This window comes from Somniosus microcephalus, chromosome 4, assembly GCF_052327205.1.
Source record: "Somniosus microcephalus isolate GS21.2 chromosome 4, FLI_Smic_1.0, whole genome shotgun sequence".
NCBI lineage: Eukaryota > Metazoa > Chordata > Chondrichthyes > Squaliformes > Somniosidae > Somniosus > Somniosus microcephalus.
This window is the reverse complement of record NC_140990.1, coordinates 215,536,166-215,547,714: the sequence shown is the minus strand read 5'-3', so window position 1 is coordinate 215,547,714 and position 11,549 is coordinate 215,536,166. Positions and strand designations below refer to the sequence as shown.

The window sequence follows — 11,549 nt, the reverse complement described above, 5'->3', positions numbered from 1 at the left end:
GAGGATTTATATATTTCCACATCTAGATCATTTTGCCTTTGCACTGCATGGGGAATATCCAATTTTTAAAGTATATTTCTATTCTTGATGTTTGTTCCTAAAATTTATTACCGGCCTCTGTATTAAACAGCATCTGTTAAATGATCTACATATAAATTCAGGAAGTCACGTCACAACTGATTAACAATGCACACATAGAAGATAGGAGCAGGAGTCGGCCATTCGGCCCCTTGAGCCTGCTCCGCCATTCAATGAGATCTTGGCTGATCATTCAAACTCAGTACCCTGTCCCAGCCTTCTCCCCATATCCCTTTAGCCTTAAGAAATATATCTAACTCCTTCTTGAATATATTTAATGAATTGGCCTCAACTGCCTTCTGTGGTAGAGAATTCCACAGGTTCACCACTCTCTGGGTGAAGAAATTCCTCTTCATCTCTGTCCTAAATGGCTTACCCCTTATCCTTAGACTGTGACCCCTGGTTCTGGACTCCCCCGCCATTGGGAACATCCTTCCTGCATCTAGTCTGTCTAGTCCTGTTGAATTTTATAAGTTTCAATGAGATTCCCTCTCATTCTTCTAAACTCCAGCGAGTATAAGCCCAATCACTCCTCATACGTCATTCCTGCCATCCCAGGTATGAGTCTGGTGAATCTTCGCCGCACTCCCTCCATGGCAAGAACATCCTTCCTCAGATAAGGCGAACAAAACTGCACACAATACTCAAGGTGTGGTCTCACCAAGGCCCTGTAGAACGTCAGCAAGACATCCTTGTTCCTGTACTCAAACCCTCTCGCTACGAAGGCCAACATACCGTTTGCCTTCTTAACCGCCTGCTGCAGCTGCATGCTTACCTTCAGCGACTGGTGCACAAGGACACCCAGGTCTCGTTGCACTTCCCCTTCTCCCAATCTATTGACGTTCAGATAATAATCTGCCTTCCTGTTTTTGCCACCAAAGTGGATAACCTCGCATTTATCCACATTATACTGCATCTGCCCAATCACCCAACCTGTCCAAATCATCCTGTAGTTTCTCGGCATCCTCCTCACAGCACACACGCCCACCCAGCTTTGTGTCGTCAGCAAACTTGGAGATATTACATCTAGTTCCCTCGTCTAGATCATTAATATATATTGTGAATAGCTGGGGTCCTAGTACCGATCCCTGCGGTACCCCACTAGTCACTGCCTGCCACTTGGAAAAAGACCCGTTTATTCCAACTCTTTGCTTCCTGTCTGCCAACCAGTTCTCTATCCAAGTCAGTACCTTGCCCCCAATCCCATGTGCCTTAACTTTACACGCTAATCTGTTGTGTGGGACCTTATCGAAAGCCTTCTGAAAGTCCAAATACACATCCACTGGTTCTCCCTTATCTATTCTACCAGTTACATCCTCAAAAAATTCCAGTAGATTAGTCAAGCACGATTTACCTTTTGTAAATCCATGTTGACTTTGTCCGATCCTATCACTGTTTTCCCACGTGCTCTGCTATTACATCTTTTTCATGGACTCTAGCATTTTCCCCACTACCGATGTCAGGCTTACCGGTCTATAATTCCCCGTTTTCTCTCTACCACCTTTTTTGAATAGTGGGGAAGCATTAGCTACCCTCCAATCCATGGGAACTGTTCCAGAATCTATAGAATTTTGGAAGATGACCAGCAATGCATCTACTATTTTTAGGGCCACTTCCTTAAGTACCCTAGGATGTAGATTATCAGGCCCTGGGGATTTATCGGCCTTGAATCCTGTCAATTTCCCTACAAGTACTGATTTCATTCAGTTCCTCCCTTTCATTAGACCCTATGTTCCCCGACATCTCTGGGAGGTTATTTGTGTCCTCCTTTGTGAAGACAGCACCAAAGTGACGTAATAAAACTCAATACGCACTTGGTTTGAGCATAAAGCAAGGCTTTAATCAACTTGTTTCAGAACATGGAAGACTAGTTGTATCCACTAGCTCCTTGTCTTTACAAAATGTCCCTGGCAAGCTGGGGCCAACGCCTGAGTATTTATACTCCTTGGACGGCGCCACCAGCTGGCCGTCCAGTGTTATTTCATAGGTAGTTTCTCGATGATGAGATTTATGACACAAAGTATGTATTTAATTGGTCAGCCATTTCTTTGTTCCCCATTATAAATTCCCCTGATTCTGACTGCAAGGGACCTATGCTTGACTTCACCAATCTTTTTCTCTTCACATATCTATAGAAGCTTTTAGTCAGTGTTTATGTTGCCTGCAAGCTTACTCTCATACTCTATTTCCCCCCTCTTAATTAATCCCTTTGTCCTCCTTTGCTGAATCCTAAACTGCTCCCAATCCTCAGGTTTACTGCTTTTTCTGGCCAATTTATATGTCCTCTCCCTGGATGTTATGCTATCCCTAATTTCCCTTGTTAGCCACGGTTGAGTCACCTTTTTTGTTTTATTTTTATGCCAAACAGGGATGAACAAATTCTGTAGTTCATCCATGCGATCTTTAAATGTTTGCCATTACCTATCCACCATCAACCCTTTTGAGTAACATTCCCCAATCAATCCTACCCAACTCGCGCCTCATACCATCGTAGTTTCCTTTATTTAAATTCAGGACCCTAGTCTCTGAGTCAACTACTTCACTATCCATCTTAAGGAAGAATTCTATCATATTATGATCGCTCCGCCCCAAGGGGCCTCGCACAACAAGATTGCTAATTATTCCTTTCACAGCTCAGTTATACACAGAAACTTTGAACCATAATAGTGAACTGTTTATTTACAATGGGACTTACATAAACAAGACTACTTTAAGACATTACAATCATTTTTGAGCTGCTGGTCATGTCTATTTTGTAAGCCTTACATTTTGCTACATCTTAACAATATATTCTACTGGTCAAATATGGTATTTTTTCTTTACATTTTTAACAAGTTGTTGCCTTACTTTAGTATTTAAATACTACAAAGCTACACTTTAGCTGCAGTTCGGTACCAAACCAAACTCAAATCTGCATCACATTAAAAACACTCGTTAATCCTCATTAGGAATTTAATTTTCAAAAATATGGTTATGTTAGAACAATTAACCATGCTACAACATCAGGTTTGCATAAATGTGAACAGACTTAGTTGTTTAAAGACATCTGACTTTAAATATTTCACAAAGCAGTCATTTGGACATAATTTCTTAGTTTTACACGAGTACAGTAAAAGTTGTACAGCAGTACAATAAGGGAAGTATGTGATAATGACCATCTTCCTTGTAGTTGTTTCAAATTAAACATTACAAATAAAATTTAAAAAGATTGTGTGTAAAATTTGACACCTCACTTCCACATAATCCATGTAAAATGTTCCCTCTTTGTAAAGAGCTTTACATGGTGATGAGATAATATAATCAGGAAACACTGAACGGAGTAATGTTGGATGTGATGCATTGAACTGAGTTTAGTTTGTTCACGATTACATATAGTCAGTTTCAATTGTAACATTTGTAGCAAATTATCTCCAATAACAATGGTACATCTTCAGAAGTTACATTTTATTTGTGCTTAATGTATTTTATCTACAGTAACAGGAAAATCTGTAATTGTGTGTGTTCCATCACTTAAAATTTTAATTTGACATTATGGGACAGTTTTAATGTTACATTTTGAACAATACCGTACTTCTAATGATTAATCAACATTGGATTTATCATACGGCTATTTGACAAAAACTGAAGTTATTCACTTTTTTAAATATAATGTAACAAGAAGTGACACTGTGTAAGTTCCTAGGTGAATGTCTGCAACCCCTGTCTGCTTGGCCATCAGGTTCTGTTTCAGAGGGTGCTTTTCATCAATTGTTTTTGTATAATCTAATTAACACCACGGTCCTTTGAAAAGATGTCTGTTTGAAAACTTTGTATATTGTAACACACACACAGAGATCGTATTTTAAACTTTCTTACGAAATGGCTTTAGATATGACGAGGGCAGCTGTGTTCTCAAATGCATGCCTGACATTTGACTCAGAATGTTCAGCCAACTTTACTTTAGCATTCTATAGAGATTTTTTGTTATACTGGATTTAATTAATCTAATAGTACTTCATTGTTAACAGTATGCCTGAAATTCTATTTTTTTTTATCTGTTATTTATGTTACCTTAAATGTGGAGACCAAAGAGGAATTTGGCTTAAAAACTGGAAGATTTTGTTAAGAGACAGCTCACCTGAAAGACCTTGCTGGGTCTGGAAGAAGGCAAGTTAAAAAAGGCATACATTTATATAATGCCTTTCACATCTTCAGGATGTCCCAAAGCACTTCACTGCCAATGAATTACCTTTTGATGTGTAGTTACTGTTGTATTGTGGGCAAACAGTGTGGTGGTTATGTTACTGGACTAGTAACTGAGAGGCCTGGACTAATAATCCAGAGATCGTGTTTAAATCCCACCATGGCAGTTTGAGAATTTGATGGACTGTTTTATGATTTAAACCTACAAAATACTGCATCTCAAATTCTGTGGTGGACCATTTGAGAGGATAAAATAATCCCTTGTAAAGGGCTTTTATACTTGTTCATTGTACTGTGCAGTAGTTGCCTAATCTTGTTTTATGTTTGTGTGTTCTTTCAACTCTAAATACAGTAGTAATTTTAGCTGTTAAATGCTTTGATTTGAGTTGAGTTGTGATATGCTGTCTACTGCAGAACTAAAAATGTAGGTTGCACCATGCATGACGTTTGGTATGTAGTGTACTACATCTGTTAATCTTGGGTCATGCAGCCTTTACAAGGACAGATCATGTATAGTGTACAGCTTCCAGGACATGGGGAACAAAGTGCACTTGTGGAACTACTATAAAGCTGTTCAAGAGTAAAATGGTACTTCTAAAATCCAAATTGTTACAAGCCATGGATTATTTTAAGGGTGACACTAAAAATTAACTTACTAACTAATTTATAGAAACCATAAATTAGTTGCATTTGGGCACTTGCCTCACAACTCAATGGCTGGATAACATTTTTGCAGCTGTGTACAGAAATGATATTCTGACTGCTGGCATGCTAGATAACAGTGCAACACTGGTACCCTAACAGTGGAAGCAATCAAAGGTCACAGTTTAGATTCACAAATAAGTTCAGAGGCAATGGAGTAATTTTCAACTTGACTGGCCGGATCACCCATCTGATTTTCATCTCACTGAAATTAATGGAATGAAAATCGGGTGGGTTCTACAAAGGGCGGACAATCCCCACTGCCAGATTATTGCCCAGGCGATAAAGCTGAAAATTACCCCCAACAAAACAAATTAATGTCACAATCAACTTGGGAGTTAATATAAATAAGATCAGCTTAGCATTAAATTTAGTCATATATTTTCATTCCAACATCCACTATTGTAAAAAATGGTGTTTATGTTGCACTGATGTAAAATTTCCATCCACAACTTTTACATGAGGTAGCAAGGTCATTTGCATTAGCCATAAAATTCTACCCTTATGTTTGTAGGTCCTGAAACACTGTAAAGATGTGACCTACATACAAGATACTAGTAATACTGATTATGTGACACTACATATAAATGAAGAAAACTAAACACTATTGACAGGAGATCTTGAATATCGAACCATTTATCTTTTGTTTTGCATCACATGCATAAGAAAGACTAGTTAAGCCAGGAGAGTACACAAAGACTACAAGTGACATTGAGCAAATATGTCCTTCATGGTTATTTAGTCTTCCAAGTTCTACAAACTTATGAAAATGATGAAAAGTTGTAGATAAGTTTTTAGATAAATTGACTTTTAAAAATCTAATGAAAACCAAATTGCTGGCAGACCAGTAGTATAACAAGGCACTGCTCTGTTACGGGAGTAGGGTGCACCAAGGTAAGTCTTAAAAGTAAGCAGTTTACCCATCCTTTTGCAAAACAGTGTATCATGTGGTGTGTCTGATAATAGAGGGAATAGTGCAGAGAAAATAAACTAGAGGGATAAGATTAATCTTTGGGGAGGGAGAATTTCTTTTTAGCTATAACTGCTTGTTTAGTATTTGGAAGAACTGGTAAACAAACTTCCACAATTTCTTACTCATATACGCGATTATTAAGTTGGTTGATTTTCATGCTACAACCTACTTATGCACATCATAATTAATTATCTTCCATTACTCTCAAAAGATGTAATAACAAAACTGTTGTATAATTCTACTCACTGTGTAATACAAACATACAGGGAATCCATTTTAAGGCATAACAGGCCATAGTGCTGACTCAACTTCACATAAGAAAAAAGCTCCTAGGTTCTCAACATTCTGTATTGCCATGGTTAACTGGAATACTGCCATTATAAATGATTTAGGAACCAAAATCTAGTTCTAACACATATTTATAATAATTTAATAGTGCGATCTGAGTAAAGAATACAGATTTTATCCCAGAGAAATTGTGGACTGCACCTTGCTGAACGTGGGCATAGTTACGGATCAACTGGTCAACTACAGTATAGTGATGGTGTTTTATGTAGTTTCAGTAAAGGAGAAGGTAACATGAAAAGTGTTATGCCATCACATATGATATCTGACTGCTGTAACCAAGGTCTACTGTTAACATGTCTTTTTAAATAGCTGAAATTAGTGGTTGACTGTCATTCATATCCCTTAAATAGAAAATGCAACTTTAAATTATTGTAAGGTAGGCATTAGTTATGACTATTAAAATTAATGGATTTTTATGATATTTTTAACATATTGGCTTAGAATTTCTCAGCTCAATCTCCACAGGAGAGGATAAGGTTACAGGATGCACCTCCTAGAGTTATACAGTAAAACAGAGACGGGCAAGGAAGCATGCCGTTAGCACACTGGTTGGATAGCAATAGTGCATATGAAATGGAGGGGTAAGAGGAATCTGTAAGTACGGAGAATAAGAATAAATTCTGAACTGTAATTAATCCATCCAATGTAAGGTATGTACCTTATTTTGTACATATTTATTTTAAAATGCCTTGTTTTCTTCAGATCCCAATTTTTCTTCCCCGCTTCTCTCCTGAAGGCACAGACTCATTGGGATACAGTGCCGCAGGTGGCAGTTACCATCTGGTAGATGCAGGTGGAGACCCAGTGTTACAGGTTTCTATTCCTTTTCCCGTTTCTTGGCAGCGGGAGCTGTATCTTCCCTGGGCAAAAAGGAAAGGTCAATCTCACGCTTTGTCTCTTCAGCCGTTAGGGTGGCCAAGCTTCATGGAAACATCAGCTGCTTTTTTGCAGCTGGCCAGCAATCATGTTTGGTTATCTGACGTCAGAAATGATCCATTTGCAATGAAACCCCATGATTTACCGTGAAAGGGCTCTACAGCTAGGTGTGCATGGAAGGTCATGTCCATTCACAAAACAAGAAAGCAATAACCAGGCCTGCAAGATACCAGAATCAGCCTTTATAAACCAATCTGCTGCCTTTCCCAGAATTGCAGCTTGTACCTTCTTGAATCACAATCTTCCTTCCTCTTAAAGGTACAGGTGAAATGATTAAAAACCTCCCAATATAAGGAGACAACAAGTAGGATACGGACAGTCTACAATTCCCAAAAATGGGGTAAAATGATCAGAGAGTAGAGGATGAGGAAGAAGAAGAGAACAAAAATCTGTACGATGGTGAGCAAGTAAAAGTAGCTGAAGATGAATTGGCATAGATTAGCGATCAGATAATGATTAAGAGTTGAAGTAGGAAGCCAATTCTCTGAAAGATTAGGATCGTTTTGTGATGGTGAAAGTGAAATATTATGGCACATAGAATGGGTCACCATTGTTGCAGTGAGCAAACAATCAATTTAGTGGAAAGTCAAGCTTGATCGTGTGTCCAGTAGCAAACACCGACCTAGCCAGATGAGATTAAAAGGTAAGGGAGGCTGATCAAACTTTCAAACCCAGAATATCAGATTTGGGGAGGAGGAGATTATTGTAGTGGAAACTAGACCTACTTCAAACAGCATAATAGTAGAAGCAGACATTTCAAAGTCAGACACCGTGGCTACACTGGCATTTAGCTTCAGAAGTTTTGTAATGTTTTCAGCCACCAACTTGTCAGATACTGAAGGAAGATCTAAATTTAGTGCACCAGAGGTACTGGCTTCAATCCTTCTGAAAGAGTTTTGCAGCAATACAAGGTTGGAACATATACGTAATTAGAAAATGAACAGCCAATCTATTTAATGAAACTGGAAATTGCAACCAGCATTACAGGAAACTTTGGTTTATCCGGAGGTTGTATGGCCGGAAACCTCGATCTAATGGCAGAAATCAGCAGCCGTTTTGTTAGGTTTTTCTTCTTTTTTCTTCTTCTCCTAGCATTTTTTTAAACAGTCAGTCTCTGGAAAGCCTCTCTGAAGCTGTTGCTAAGCTACAGAGACGCTTCCAAGGTACGGGCCGACTGTTTACAAGCTGTTGCTAAGCAAGTGTTTGTTGTCAGATACGGAGATGAAAACCTCCGTATCCTTCAACATTAGCGCTGGTCTGTCCGGAAGTTTTCATAGATCGGCATCACGCCGGTCCCGGATATCGCGAAGTTTCCTGTATTTGGGAGGATTAAATTGCAATGCTAATTTTCAAATTTGTGCTGAGTTTTCTGCTACAAATGGCAAAATGCATCCACTATCACTTCAAAAACTACAAATATTATTTCCAAATCACGCTCCATGGTGATTCCTTCCTGATGTGAACTCACCAACTTTCAGTTCTGTGGGATGCAAAACCCAACTATTCACAGTAAAGAATTTACCTATGGGAAACATGTCGTGTACAGGTATTTGAGATACTGTCCCCAAGCAGAAACACCTAACGCTGTTTACAAAATCTTGTTCCGACACAAGATTGGGTTAGGGGGTGGGGATGCAATTGTAACTGTTCCCACTGGGCAGGAAACGTACAGCAATGTCAGCTGCCCAATTTACACCCCGCCCAATTTTCCTTTCCATTGACTTCAATGAAAAAGGAAAATTGGGTGGTGTGTAAATCGGGTGACCATTTCCTGCCTGGTGGGAACAGTTAAAATCAACCCCATGCGCTCAAAATTGACTACTAATCGCATTGTTAAGTTTGGATATTGCCAATTTTAAAAACAAAATGTCTGACATAAATGTTTACACTACCTTTATATTAGCACAAGTGGAATTGAAAACCTATTTTTAAAAGAACACATGCATTCACAGATACCTCCGTCTTATGGTGAAATAGTAAATGCACTTAAATGTTATGATGCCAGTTGATTATTCAGGATGCACCAATTTGCCTTACATTAGAACTCTAATAATTACTTAACTATACCTAAGCTACAACTAACAAGCTAAACTACAGTAAAACAGTAATACTTCAACATTATACTTTATTAATTGTTTATCCTACCTATGTAAAAACATGACATTTTAGAAGGATATGTATAAAGGCAACACAATAAAAGGTACTATGTGCAAAAGTAAGTGGTCCAAAAGTCAGGGCTTTTACTCAAGCCTTACACACTAAGTAACTCCTCCACATTGAGTGACAAAGGGTAAAAAGAATCCAGTCTAAATTAACATACTATAATTTAAACTTTACATATAAATAATATTACAAAACACATTACTATAAATAAAAGATATACAACACAAATAGTAAAAAAACAATTTAGGTTGTATGAATCTATGTGGAAAACAAATAATACAAAGGAAAAGGTGTAAAAACATGTAAACATTAAAATTTCTTAAAAATTAGAGGTGCGACATTCAAGCTCAAACTGAGGCTTGTTTCCTTCTTCCTGTTAAATAAATTTTCACTTTTAACCTCCTGCTATTTCTCAAAATCAGCATAACTACTGCTCTGTACCCAACAGCCACATATTATGCCTGGTCTGGATTATTTGCAACTTCTAAGAATTCACACTGTTGCCATGATTCTTAAAAATATTCTGGTTCAACTTATACTGCAAGATCTCTTCAGTTTGAAGTATAAAATGCAGACATGCTCAGACATATTAACTGTGGCATGTTTGATAACATAACATTTTTCCAATTTACAAACCAAGATGCCTTAGTTACATATTTAAACCTACACTATTTAACCAATTAAATTTTTATATCTTTAAGAATCACTTCTTACATGTACTTTCAAAGATTAAGACTTATCAATTATGTCTCCTTTCATACGTATGTGTTCCAATACAACAATGGTATTACAAATTCTTCTACTTAACAGATTCAGTTGAAGAAGGTGGAGTAAGAATAGAATCTTCTGCTCTATACTCCTTCCTCAGATGATAATGTGGACTGCGTGTGTAACGAGGTTTTATCCCAACTGGTGGAGGTTGGGAAAAATTTCTTCTGACAGGATGCAACCTAGATTCCTGGAGGCAAAAAAAAGCACAGGATCATTGACAACCATACTTATTATCATTACTGATAATGCTACATGAGGTACTAATGCTAGTCTTAACTAATCACAACACCAAAACAAAATTAAACTTTTTATCAAAGCAAGGGCTCCTACAAGAAAGTATGGTAATGCTATCATCACCACCACCATTGTCAAAAATATCTATTAATGAATTTGAATAAAATGGTTTACAAAATAAAATTGGACAATAATCTGCTTCAGCAAAAGACTTATAAAAGATTCCTAGTCTAATTCATTGCCTTTTTGCCTCCATACATTTTTGTGGCTACGAGACCCAAACCTGGATTTTTAAAAGCCACCATTAATACTACAAATGCTTACTTAAAGCACAGATTGGGACTCAGTACATATTGTGGAAAAGTTGACACAAATTCAGAATATTCACTTATACAGTTTTTGAAAGGAAAGCTAAACTCTATGGGGTCGATTTTCATTGACCCGTGGAGTCGGGATTGGAGGCGTGCGGGGGGGGGGGGGGGGGTTAAAGTCCCAAATTCGGGGGTCCCGACACCATCCCGCCCCCCAACCCGCCTCCATGTAAGTTTCAAAGGAGGCGGGTACCCGCCCCGCACTGGGACCCGCCTACCCGAGGCGGGAAGGGATTAGTACCAATTAACTGCCTGTTAACAGGTAGTTAACAGGCAGTTTTTAGCCTAATCCCTATTTTAAAGCTTGAAGTGTGGGATTCCCGACGGCTCCAAACCACGCCAAGTTAGAGGAGTCGGACGTCGGGTTGAAGGACTTGGAGGGGTCGAGATGTCGGTGTTCAGGTGAGTGATGGGTGCATGAGTGCAAAGGTAAGTGTTTGGTGTGTCTAAAGTATGTAAAGAAGTTTAAATTACCTGTACTTACCTTTTCAGCCATCCTTCCTCTTGGTTTCGGGAGTCCATCATCTAACCAGCACAGAAAGCAGAATGGCCGCGAACTGTCAAAAGTGACAGCCTGCAGCTTTCTGTGCCGGTGAGATTTCTAACCTGAGTCTGTGTAGAAGGACTCAGGTTAGAAGTAAGACTGTCAGTGTTTGACAGCTTCAAACAGCTGTGAAACACTGATATTTCATCTGTCAAAACGTCTTGACAGATGAAATTTCAGTCTGTGACGTCACCTGTTGCCGAGTGGCCCTTAATTGGCAGGCTCAACAAGGTCAATCAAGTTAAAA

General features: G+C 38.5%; 1 protein-coding gene across 4 annotated transcripts in view; it reads right to left on the bottom strand.

Annotated features, from left to right (window-relative positions):
• Positions 1–2,730: 2,730 nt before the first annotated feature.
• The window catches only part of LOC147120208 (protein boule-like), a 145,600-nt gene continuing 136,781 nt past the window's right edge, over positions 2,731–11,549 (bottom strand). For all 4 annotated transcript variants that reach the window (XM_085985798.1, XM_085985797.1, XM_085985800.1 and 1 more), the window contains exon 11: positions 2,731–10,340. In XM_085985798.1, coding sequence (XP_085841924.1) covers positions 10,182–10,340 — 159 coding nt within the window. In that variant the 3' untranslated portion in view covers positions 2,731–10,181. The remainder of the gene's footprint in view (positions 10,341–11,549) is intronic.